Below are 13169 nucleotides of genomic sequence, written 5' to 3'. Positions count from 1 at the left end.
TTTCCTACTTTCGTGACGAAAGTAACGGAATATTTCAGCTGGAAGGTTTGAGATGAATGGTTTTTTTCTTCAAACAAGAATTTACTTTTTAACTAACCATTTTTGACAATTTTTTTCCCTATCATTTAGAAGGTATCGTTGTTCTGAGCTTACTTTTGAAAAAATATTTTACCTGTTTTGGCTAATTTGGGACAATTGACGCGCGATATATTTCGCGCTATTACCGCATAGGTGGAGATTTAGTCCCTCTTATAAATCGTTCAAAATTGGTTGAAGGAAGCTTATTTTTCATAATTGATTTTTTTAGGAGCGAAATCTATCACTTCGCACTTTATATGGCGTGTGGAGGATGATTTTTTCAAAAAATCTCAAATTTAAAAAGTTTTGTTTTATTTTATTACTTTTAATTTTTTCATGTTATTACTGCTCCATAGACTTTAAAGTGCAGTCGGAACCTCATGTAACAATACTAATACCAATATTCAATCGTTTTGCTGATTGTTGCAATAATTTTTTTTACGTGTGTTCGGTTCGGTGTTTTCTACCTGCGAAAAATTTGCACGTGCTTTTATATAAAATCTTTTTTTTCAACGATCAAGAGCACCTGCAAATTTTAAATAACGACAAGAAGGCTTTCAATGTATAATCAAAATGCATTGCTCTACGTTCAGCAGCTAGACTGAATAGCCAAAACAACATATTTTAAGAGTTTAACTTGAATCAATTTAATCGATTCCTTCCAGATCAAGGGCTGCCTTATACATCACTGGAAACTTCCTGAAAACAAACAGATTGCAAAGAGCTCAACGGTAGACTTTCTCAAACCTTCTATAAAAAAAGATTTACACATCCAAAATCAAGAATATTAAAGCAACAACAGAAGCGTTGAGTCATGCCAAGCAGCGTTGCGAGTGACATTCTGTCGCAGATGGACTGGGACGAGGGCATCTCAGTGCCAGTGGCGAATGAGGAGAACAAGCGACTGGAAGAAGACATCCAGTCCAAGGCCTCCCTCCTCACCCGCCTCAAGGCTGAGTTGGGGGAGAACGAGGACAGAATATATGCCATACAGGAGCACATGAAGAATGTGAGGCAGGAGTTCCAACACACCAATGCACTCACTCAGGCCAGAGGTGAGTAGGAAAACTGCCGGCGCTTTAAAAGAACCTGAAGACTTTTGGAGACCCCTTTTGATTTTCTTTAGAAAAAATAAGACTTACGATAGGTCAATTTAAATTGATTTTTGATGATCCAAACCTCAAAAAAACAATGTCAGAGTAAACAAGGGAAAAGCTTAGAATTGCATTTTAAGGCAATGTAGTTTTTGCTTGTTTTTCAGGCAATGAGGCGGAAACTGAGCAGCACTTGACTAATGTGGCCACACGGGAGCAGGGAAGGATTGCGGCTGAGATCCGGAGATTGGAGGACAGTCTGGCAGACCTGAAAGAGAAGAAGAATAGTCTGGAGAACCTCATCTTCAGAAAAAACCAGGACATCGAGGACATCAAGGTAACTAGAGCTGCTGCAGATATTAGCACTCGGGTTGACCGATACTCAAATGAAATACGGCTTTTTGCACTCCAAACAGTTTTCAAAATTTCTAATTTCATAATTGTTTTGCCTGTTTGCTAAACGTACGGTTACGATGAAGATTTTGAAGCTTGGCGGCTCTTCTTGCTCCCCCACCCACCTGCAAAATTTTACAAAGTAAGATTTCGCTCATATTGTCTGATTGTTACAAAAATTGGCTTACCGACTATTTAAGCCATGACACGGCCTTTTTTATGTTTTTCCCAAATCACACGAGCATCGAGTGTAACGAGTAGAACCATCGTGTAACGAGTGGTTCTACAAAGGTAATTATGATGACCAATTATGTTTGTCATGGCCTAATGACACCGACGCAAAGGAACAAAAGTTTTATTTTTTTTAGGTAGGGGAGGGGGAGGAAAAAGAGTCCATGAAAACATTTTTGGCCCTCAGACTTAATTCTCTTAATTCTGTTCAATTTGTTCGATTGTTATGAAAATTCACGTTATCTAATTACACTGGACGAAATAAGAGCAAATTTGGCATATTGAGCAAACTAATCTATCGTGATTAGATTTGTTCTTAATGCTCGAAGTTACGTGACATTTTACGTTTTTTTGGGATAAGATTGTTTTTCTGATTTTTTCATTTTGTTTCCCAGATTCCTATGCCTCCCTCTCTTCCATTTTTTCCACCTTCTGAATTTCCACGTTCCACCTTCTTTTTTTACCTTCTGTATTTATCGCCAAACGCGTTATCTTACGAAACAAAAGTTTGACGAACAAATCTGTTCACAATTTTAAATCTGTTCACCGTGATTTTTTCCCGTGAATAATGACACTGTTAGAGTAGTTGTGAAAAATGGAAATTGAAAGAAGAAGGAAATGGAAAAGAGCTAAGCCCCTTATTAAATTACATATAAAAAGGAACGGGATAAGAGCCGAATATCATTTTGAATAAGCTTTTGTATATATAGTTTTCGGATAGAAACAAAGAGGGGAGTGGAGAGCAGCCTTTTTAGCACAAATATATTTGAACTTTATCTGCAGGCTATCTTTGGTCTGACCGTGTCTCACGTTGGCAATTTACCAGTTCTACTAAATCTAATAGATTATTCGGTTCTTTTCCAGATCCCCCCTTTCAAATTCAAATTTGAAAAGCTTATTTAACATTGCCATAATGCAATGATATTTGGCGTGGTGAGCAAATCGACAACTGTGAACAGATTTTTTCTTCATAATTTACAGCGTAACGTTACGCATTTAGCCGTAATAACACGTAAAACAAACTTAAAACTCAGTATTTTGAAAGGGGGAACTGGAAGAGAGCCGGTTATCCTTCGCAATTTTTGTAATTACACTATTAATTGATTGCTTCTAGGGTCAGCTGAACTGGGACCAGCAAGCTCTAGAAGCTTGGCTGGAGGAAGCGGCAAAGAAGGACGAGGACTACATGACACTGCAGAAGTACACCCGGCAGGTATTAAAATCTACACAATTTCAACATTCTTATCATTTCTCTTTTTCAAAGTTTTCATGCCTCGAATAATGTTTTCAATGGATCTCTTGTTTGTGTTTCATGTTGAAACCATGTTTGCCGACCAATATGCTGAAACGCACGTTTATGCATGTCTCAGCTCTTCTCCCACCATTGTTCAGTGTAATTGTCCCGACCGCCCCATAATGAAAGCCCCATCAGTTTGATTTAGTTTTGCTATTATTACCTATTTTCATATCTTACTATCTAATTCAGTTCTCTGTCACTATCTCATTGGCTTAAAAAATAGGGGGGAAACTTTTTTTAAATTGGCAACTTTTTTTGATTTTTTTTTCTATTTTTTAGATTTCAGTGCATTAGAAAACTATTGCTAATAACAGTACTGACTATCAGGGGCGGATTTAGTGGGGGGGGGGGGGGGGGGATGACGCCTTCCTTCAGGTATTCAACCTCCTGCCGACCCCAAGGGTCCCCCCTTTGTACTATTTTGAGATATCCATTTTTGGCTGACGGACCCTAAAAATTTTCTAAAGGCGCCTTTGTAGCCAATTTATACTAATTTTGAAGGGGGAGTGCGCGCCAAAAAAACGCAATTCTTTGGTCAACATTTTCAAAAAGCGGCGCAGAGAATAGTCTTTTCAGTGCTTTGGGAGAGCTCGGAATTCAATTTGATCGACCTAAAAAAATCCTAGATCCCCCTCGAGAAAATCCTAGATCCGCCCCTGCTGACTATCTTTGTTATTTTAATGAAAATTTCGGGCCTAATATAAAGTTTAAGTTTACTTATGCAGGACGAGTCAAAAATCAAAGAAACGACTCTGAAGATCGAGAAACTCACGGAAGAAGTGGCGGCCAAGAAAAGAAATCTTGAAAACGAAACAACAGAGACTCTCACCTCTCAGCTTGCACTGGATAAAACAGCCGAAGAGTTCCGAAAGGCGCACTTGGAACGACAAAATCTGATTGGTCAATGGGAGCAGACGATAGAATTGATGAAAAAACGAGACAAGGACATCAACGATTTATCAATTCAACTTGCTGAAACTAAGAACCACGTCTTCGAAAACGAACAAATTGTTCGCGAAAAAGAAGAGTTTAGCCAACAGGAGCAGGAAAACAACGAGGAAAAAGAAAAGCAGACAGCTTTGAAAGACCGAATGGTGGCGAGAGTGCGAAACGAATTAGCTGGAGTCGAGAAAAGCCGCAAAGATTTTTCTGACGAGCTCGAGTCGCTGAAAAACATTGTTGAAAAAACCAGCACACAGTTGGAAAATACGCGGAGTTCAATTGCGGCTCTGAAAAAAGAAATCGAAAAAATGGCGGAAAAAATTGAAAGTCTGAAAAAAGAGCGAAAAGCACTTCAGGATAAAATGACAGTTGCAGTTGAAGGCAATTTGTCAGCTGAACAAAAAGCAAACATGATGGATAAAATGATGGAAGAACAGGAGCAAAACATCAGTGAACTCTCGAAGTTCATTCAAGCTCTTCACGAAGGTCACTTCAAAAAGCAACAGGAGTTGTACCGCATGAACAACAAGGAAAAAGACCTTGAGGCTGAAATTTCGGGAGCTAAAACGGCGGCCAAAAACCTGGCTACTCGAATCGCAAAACTTGACGGCGATACTTTGAAACAACAAGAGTTGGTCTATAACCAAGATTTTCAAATTCAAACTCTAGAACGACGGCTGTGGCGCATGCAAGGAGAAGTTAAATCAAATGCTGAGGAGAAAGCTTTGAATGCCAAAGTTGACGAGCTAAACGAAGTATTGAACGAGAAAACCCAACGACATACTTTGCTCTCTACTCAATTGAAACAACTGGGCGAAGATATGCGACGGCTGAAGCGGGAATACGAACTGGGAAATAAAGAAAAGCAGGACTTGACTGAAAAAATTGACGAGTTGGATCTGCATAACGACACCTCTTCCAAAGCATGCAAGAGTTTGCACAAGGGCAAGCAAGAAAAAATGGTCGAAGTTGGTCTGCTACAACTTGAGATCAAAAGGTTGCGTGATCTTCTGAACGCGAAAGCGGACGATGTGATGACCTTAGAAAAAAGAAGACTTTGGATCGATACTGCACTGAAGGAACGCCTGCAGGAAATAAATGTTCACCAAGACATGTTGAAGTCCCAGATAAAGGCGGGCGAAGATGAACGTCAAACCATTTCAGTCGAGTTGCATGAACGAATTGCCAAGATTGACAAGTTGCGTAAGCGATATGAAATTCTGATGACGTCAATGGCTCCTCCTGAGGGCGAGGAGGAACGGTCGGCAGCCTATTACGTAATCAAAGCGGCTCAAGAGAAGGAAGAGCTGCAACGAAAAGGTGACATATTAGATGCTAAAATCCGAAAAGCCGAGAAGGAAATCCGTGCGCTAGAAAACACGCTCCGGCTGTTAAATGGGAGAAACGAAACTTACCGAAAAAGTTTCAACACTGTGAAAGATACCAGCGAAATGGTCGAGGATAAGGACAAATTGGAACAGCAACAAAAAGCTGCCCTAGATAAAATGAAATACAAAAGACGACAACTGCGCGAGATTCAAAATGATTTGCAAAGTATGCAAGCAACGATGGAACGAATTCAGAATGAAAGCCACTCGATGTCCGCCCTGAACGATGAAAAGGCGAAACGACTTGCGATGGTTCAACAGGAAATGATCGAACAGCAGGACAAAATCCAAAGAGCGACTAAGGTCGTTTCACGAGAGGCAAGGTCTTTGCGTCAGAGCAAACAGTCCAGCTCCCAAACGATCGAGGAGCGAGACTTTGAGCTTCGTGAACTGAGAGACTTCAACCGAAATATCATGAAGCAACTCGGCGACATAATCAATTCAGCGCCAGCAGCTGGAGCAGATATTCTAGTCATGTTCAAACAAGCCGGACTAGAAGTTCCTCCGGGTTCCGCTTCCAGCAGCCGAGCATCGTCGCAAGCAAGCTCAGCTCGGTCAGACGCTGGGGCTCGATCCGGAGGTCTGACATCTCCGAAAGCAACCGTGTCACCGAAACCAGTTCAGATCGGGTTTGGAGATGCACCGCTGGGACCGGCTACAGGTAGCGCCGGATCGCAACGTCGTGCCTCGGGTGGAGCGGGCGGGAGTCGAACCTCATCGCGGTCCAGCGGAGGAAGTAGAAGATGATTGGGAAAAATTTGACGTCAAATATCTCATTCGATGAAATGATCTATTCAATAACACTTAGGCCAAAATTTTTAAACAAAAAAAGTAAAATTGAAGTTTTTCTTTGGGATTTTTGATTAGATTTTTTTTGTATCCCACTAGATATACAGTTCAATCGCAATAAATTCATGAAGTTTAGACTTCAGTTCGATCGCAATAAAAAATTACGAAATTCTGACTTCTTAAGTTTTGGTCAAAACAAAGCAAAATAAGGGTTTTTGTTTCCATACGAGAACAGCGTATAAAAAAAGAATGTAGAAGAGAAAACATTCAGGCCAACTAAGCAGTTGGTGATTTTTTTGATCTTCTTGTTTTTTTTTGTTTTTTTTTCTCCCTCGTCTCAGATCAACAAATACATACAAAGCAGTATACCATTAATACCACTGAGCATATTCTCTTAATAAATCATAAAATTTTTTCCGAAATGCGAGCTAGCCTCCTGCCTGGCTTTCACCAAACCAGAATTTCAATGTTTGTCAATCTTAATAGTACTAAAGTCTCATTGAAAAACTTCGTAAGCGTTTGGGGGAAAAGTAAGTTGAGAAAAAAAGTTGAGTAAATTTTGAAATAGTGAAAAAAGCAAGCAACAACAATATTGAGCATAAAAATAGTGCTGATTTAAATTATCCGGACAAAACGAACATAACTTGAATTTTTGAACGCGTTTTTCTCAAATTGGGTTAACATTAGACAAAAAGTGAAGAGAACAAAAGTTGCTTAAAATTTCATCAGAATTAATATGGTGCCATTTTTTCTCCGAAATTCTTAACAAAAATTGTACCCCAAAAATGGGTCAATTTGGCTTTTTTCAATTAATCAAAAATTACGCTGAAACTATTTTGTTAATTGATACACAGGAAGCCTCTTACGCAGCTTAACAAAGTTTAAGAGGGGTTAAAATTCCAAAAAATTTGCTCAAATTGTTTAAAGTTTATTTTTTAACAGAGATTCTGGGTTTTATATAGTAAAAATCACATTTATTGACTATCAAATTTTTTCTCTTATACTGGTTTTTGGAGATTTAACCCTCCTTAAACTTTGTTAAGCTGCGTAAGAGGCTTCCTGTGATACAATTTTCGTATCAATTAACAAAGTAGTTTCAGCGTAATTTTTGATTAATTGAAAAAAGCCAAATTGACCCATTTTTGGGGTAAAATTTTTGTTAAGAATTTCGGAGAAAAAAAATGGCACCATATTAATTCTGGTGAAATTCTAAGCAATTTTTGTTCTCTTCACTTTTTGTCTAATCTTAACCCAATTTGAGAAAAACGCGTTTGAAAATTCAAGTTTTGTTCGTTTTGTCCGGATAATTTAAATCAGCACTGTAACAAATGAAAACTAAAAACTTTTTTCACGCGTTTGAATGATATAACAGCTCCATCCACAAACCATTTACTTAGACTAGAAAATATTTTCAAAACATCTATATCTGACCATTATGAGGTGCTTATAAAAGCCACTTCTCAAAAATGAAAAAATGAACCACGTAAAACTAAAATCCGACCGTGGTAATAACTTGAGTCGGAATCTTTTGTGAAAGAACTCGACAATTCACTAAATGAAAAACTAGTTGATAATGAAACAAAATGTTTCAAATCAATTGCTATGAGAATTTTTTCGTCAAACGAAAAAAACAAGAACTAACACTGAATCATTTTCCCCCGAACAACATTAACAAGAAAAATTACGAAGAACTGGTAGAAAATGAAGTATAATAAGCAGGTTCAAAAAAACCGTGGTTCAGAAAATTTGATATAAGCCAACAAACAATTTAATCACTCTATTTAACCGAGCTGATTTTTTCCAGAGAAAATCATCAAAAATGTTAAATTTCAACCTCTGCTAAATTTCAACCTCAATTTATAACAGAACGAACCAATATCTCAAAAAATACCAAATGTTACAAAAATGCTTGTTTGGATTGAAATAGAAATGGAGTACATTATTTTGGTAACCAAAAACGAAAGAGTGCGCCAAGATTGAAACTCTAAGACAACAATGACACGCTGCACCACCTTTGCCCTCAAAAAAGCGTTTGATACAGTTGAACACACGCTTTTACTAGAAAAAAAGACGCTTAAGGATTTCGGGAATCGTTTTTAAAATCTTAATTTAAAAATAGTCAACAATTCGTTGCCACTAAAACCAAACGGTTTCAAATTGAAAGAATATTTTATCGAGCTGAGGTATAATTTGTAAATGGGGATCCAAATAAGGCCCGCTTTTCTTCATATTTTAATTAAATGATATTGAACAACAAAAAAAGTGATCTGGTTTCATTTGCAGACCACACTGCCATAAGAAAACAACTACTAACTGTTAATTAACCGGTAGACATCAGGAGTCATTGGACCAAACAGGATGCGTGTTGCAAAAAACAAACCTGACTCAAATGAAGATAAGAGAAAAAATTAAAGATGCAATCTAAAAGTAAAGCGAAAAATTAGACGTAAAACTGAATGGAAGATCTCTCGAATCGAAACAATCCTTCTGTTAATTGGGTGTTCAAAAACTGAAAAAAAAGTTGTCAAACTTTGTGTGGAATATTTTACACAATGAAAAAGGAGCTAGTTAAAAATCAACTAATAAAAGCATTTGGCGCTTATGTGCAACTCATTTGTCAAGAACCCCTGTCATTTTCCAAAGCTGTGATTGGAAAAATAAACAATGTTCTGTCTCGTTTTCTGAAGCACACGATTCAGTGACCATAAATGACTTCCAGGCCATCGCGACCGCTTGATCGCTACAGTACTTCGATGTTTTTGGTTTTTATTTGATATCTACAGCCAAAGTTTATCGTTTTATCGAAAGAAAGTCCAGGAAAAATTTTGCCATGTAATTTATCAGTTTTTGAGATATGATAAATATAAGTCTTCAAAGAGATTTAATCGAGCTAAACATGGAAATTTTTTCAAGGCATTGTTTTCCAGGCATTGTTCGACAAGTCAGAGAGGTGCTCTGGGTGCGGGACATCAAGCCGAATGGTAAAATAAAGGACTTCACGCCAAAATTTTTGTCAAAAACTTTTGGATTATTTTGAAAACTTTAGGAAAATGTGATCAATACCTTGAAATTTCCGTTCCAGTTATCGGCTTTTTCCTAATTGTTGAGTCTCCAAAAGTTGTTTAAAAATGTTTAAAATTCAAGCATTGTTGGTCATGATAAAATTCAAACATTTTTGGGCGTTATTGGAAAAGCATTTTTTCATGAGTATAATTTATGGGTTTTAAAATTCGGCTGAACTAATTATTTGATGCCCTGTTAAACGGTGCATTGTTATAAAGACCGCTCAATATGAACTAATCATGCCTAATTTTTTTGAAAAGAATTATTTTACTGATAAAAATTTAGCGTTTTGAGCTGCTTGTAAAATTCAAATTTTTGCTTAAAGTCCATTCAGCAGGGTGAATCAAGATCAAATCCGTCCAAAAAAGGTACAACAGAACTTATGTGAAAATTTTGACTGCATTTTAAAGTATATAGTATTTCTAACAAAAATCAACCGTACAAAAACAATTTTTAGTTTTTTTTTGCAAATCCTTCATCAACAAATCATTTACTACATATTAAATGCTGCTTATTATTGCTTCTTTCTTTGACGAACTATCATAGATTGTAGTTCGACTGTTGAAAATGGGGAGGAGCTTTGTATTCGGCTGTATTTTAGTTTTTTTGTTTATAACTCAAAACCAGGTATCACAAATAATCATTGAAATGGGTCAAATGATATATCATATTAAAGTCATTTCAATTAAGAGTTGAACAGAAATAGAACGTTTCAAAAGGTTGTTCCAGGGTCGAGAAAAACTAGTTTTGAGTGATTAATGCGATCGAGTAACGTTTGCTTCATCGGCCAATCCATTGAAAAACTTGATTTCTTTCAAAAAACAATAGTTGTCTAGTTGTGGAGGCTTCGCTTACCAATTTATTGGCTATCATAGTTTTCTATTATTAAAGCATAAATGTGCAAAAAATAGAAAGAACGTTTTTTTCTCATTTTTTGTGGTATTCCTTTTTTGAAGTTAAGTGTTGTCAGTTCTGCCTAATTCACTATTTTTTTACGCGTTTGTATGGATCACACATCACTCCACCCACAAAAATTGACACTATGTGTAAACAAAAAATAGAAGTAAAGCCTTATTTTTTGTCTAAAGAAAGTGGTCGGAACAAAGTAGTCGAAGCGTTAAAATAGATTATGTTTTGATTTTATTAGCAGTCTAAATAAAACTGCAAAAAAAATTGATTTTTGATCATATAAAATTCAATATTCGAACCTTTTGATATTAAAAAACAAATAATTATAATACAATTTAATCGGTTACTATCAATTAATTATCCATTTGTTTTTCGATACAATTTTTCGTCGAATATAGCAGTTTTTTTTTATCCCAATTTCCTTTTATAAAATGTACACAAAAACCCAATGTAAATGTTTATGATTTCTTTTGCTTGCCCTTTTTGTCTTCGACCTTTCATCTGAATTGATTTTTTATATGGTTTTTGCTGGCGTTGGTTTCTATAAAAATTTTCAAATTATTTCATTTTAAAAACTATTTCGTCTCTCCATTGAAGTTGCGAGGAGATGCGCATTTTACAATTTTTCAAAGTTACAAATACATGTCTCCAATTAGTTCATTAATATATATATAAATATAAATATAAATAAGAAAGCACCTTGAAAAACGTACAAGAAAACAATTGAAAGACCCACAGACAATGCATATCCGCAGACAATGCACACATACACAATTGCAAACATCTCTAGATACATGAACTAAAACATGAGAAGATTCACAAAAACTGGTTCTTTTAAAAAATGATAAATTAACCAAGAAAAATAAAGACAACTAGTACAATGAGCTTGAATTAAAATTTGGATTCTGATTATGGTTTTACGCCTGAAAGTTTTTCTGTGACCACATTCCTACATCATTAATTACGTATAAACATACAAGTTTACAATTGCACAAACATGTATAAACATAAGAACAAACGCACACAAAATTTGTACTGATACACAGAACAAACTTATAAAATAGTTCATCTAGAGTATCTGGTGAAGTATTTTAGATTGTTCTGGAACACTTACGCGCAAAATTTTGATCGAAATTGAGTTTAAGTTTCAATCAGTTAGAGTCATGCTTCCGGAATTGCTTCCAAAGAGTACATGTAAAAGAGTACCCAATAAATAATAAAAATACCTACGTAAAAACATATATACATACATCCATACATACTTACATATATACAAGTAAAAGAAAAAAATTATACATGTAATAAAATTAGATTTGGACCTACCTACATGTATGCTTTTAATGTATACACACCTATTATATATATCCAACATACATCAATCCATATACATGCATACAATTTACACGTAAGTATAAAAATCGTGAACACCAACATAGAGGCGTTATGAAAAATGAAAGCATATTGTATACCATGAATCGTGTATTTCTTCCACACGTATAGTCAAACAATCACATATGCAAACATACATACATCAGTACATACCACAAATAACATGTGTATACATTTAAGCCGCCCAAAAAGGTTGCAACAAACTTTTCAAGAAATTCTTCAATACTCGTGTTTGGTGTCTTCGTAGACGTGGAGCTCTTTCTCTCTCTCTCTCTCTCTCTCTCTCTCTTTTTCTTTTTTGCTATCTTCCTTTCGTTCTTGATTTTTTCTCTCGCTCTCTCTCTCCCTCTCTCTCTCTCTCTGTCTCTCTCTGTCTCTCTCTCTCTCTCTCTCTCTCTCTCTTCTCTTTTTTTCTCTCTCTATCTCTTTTTTTTCTCTCTCTCTTTCTCTATCTATCTATCTATCTATCTATCTATCTACGTATCTACGTATCTACGTATCTACGTATCTACGTATCTATCTATCCATCTCTCATTCTCTCTGCGTCTTTCTCTCTTTTTTTCTCGCAAAGTTCAATCTACGTATTCTATTAACTGAATTCGTTTTCATCCTACACAAAAACACACATGGGGTTATTGCCATTGAAATTTCAACTTGGGATCAACTGGTATAAAGATTCACTTAGGATCTCTCTGGGAAAAATAAATCTGTTAGAAACTGTTTTTGTACAAAATTTCTGATTGAGATCTTTCTCTCTATCTCTCCTTTTTTCTCTGTCTCACTCTCTTCCTCTCTCATCTCTCTCTCTCTCGCTCGTTCTGTCTGGTTTTTGATGTATCTAGGTATCTATCTATCCAGCTAGCTACCTCTGGAGCAATGAAACTTAAATACAATGCATTACCAGCTTCGGTAAAGGTCAAAAAAATTCATTCTATGTAGCGACTGAATTTGTTTTCATCTTACACAAAAGAACCATTGTGGTTATTGCCATTCAACGTCCAGCTTGGGATCAATAGGTATAAAGTTTCTCATTAGGATCTTTTTGGGATGAAATAAATCACATAGAAACTGTTTCGTACGAAATTTTTTTTTGAGATCTCTCTCTCTCTGTCTCTCTATCTATTTTCTCTCTCTCTTCTTCTTTCTCTCTCCATCTCTCTCTCTTTATATATATAAGAAAGGAGAAGGAGGAAAGATATATATATATATATATATATATATATATATATATATATATATATATATATATATATATATATATCTTTCCTCCTTCTCCTTTCTTCTCTTTCCATCTGTCTATCTATCTATTTATCTATCTATCTATCTCTCTCTTTCTCTATCCGTCTCTCTCTCTCGTTCTCCCTCTCTCTCTATCTATCTATCTATCTATCTATCACTTCTCTCTCTCTCTCCTCTATCTCTTCTCTCTCCCTTCTCTGTCTATCTATCTATCTATCTATCTATCTATCTATCTATCTATCTATCTATCTATCTATCTATCTATCTATCTATCTATCTATCTATCTACCTACCTATCTATAAATCCTAGCGATCTCTCGCTTTCTCTTTCTTCACTCTTTCTCTCTCCGTCTCTCT

The 13169-nt window shown here is 36.0% G+C and overlaps 1 protein-coding gene across 1 annotated transcript; it reads left to right on the top strand.

The window, feature by feature from the left end:
- The first annotated feature begins 576 nt into the window (after positions 1-576).
- LOC134842008 (coiled-coil domain-containing protein 39-like) lies at positions 577-6277 on the top strand. Its single transcript, XM_063858145.1, has 4 exons — positions 577-1133; positions 1340-1509; positions 2911-3009; positions 3819-6277. The coding sequence occupies exons 1-4, from the start codon at positions 893-895 to the stop codon at positions 6168-6170; spliced, it is 2862 nt and encodes a 953-aa protein (XP_063714215.1). The 5' UTR covers positions 577-892; the 3' UTR covers positions 6171-6277.
- Positions 6278-13169: the final 6892 nt, after the last annotated feature.

The sequence above is a fragment of the Symsagittifera roscoffensis genome, chromosome 3 (assembly GCF_963678635.1).
Source record: "Symsagittifera roscoffensis chromosome 3, txSymRosc1.1, whole genome shotgun sequence".
Classification (NCBI taxonomy): Eukaryota; Metazoa; Xenacoelomorpha; order Acoela; family Convolutidae; genus Symsagittifera; species Symsagittifera roscoffensis.
The sequence above is the reverse complement of the archived record's forward strand: the minus strand, read 5'-3'. Positions and strand labels throughout refer to the sequence as shown.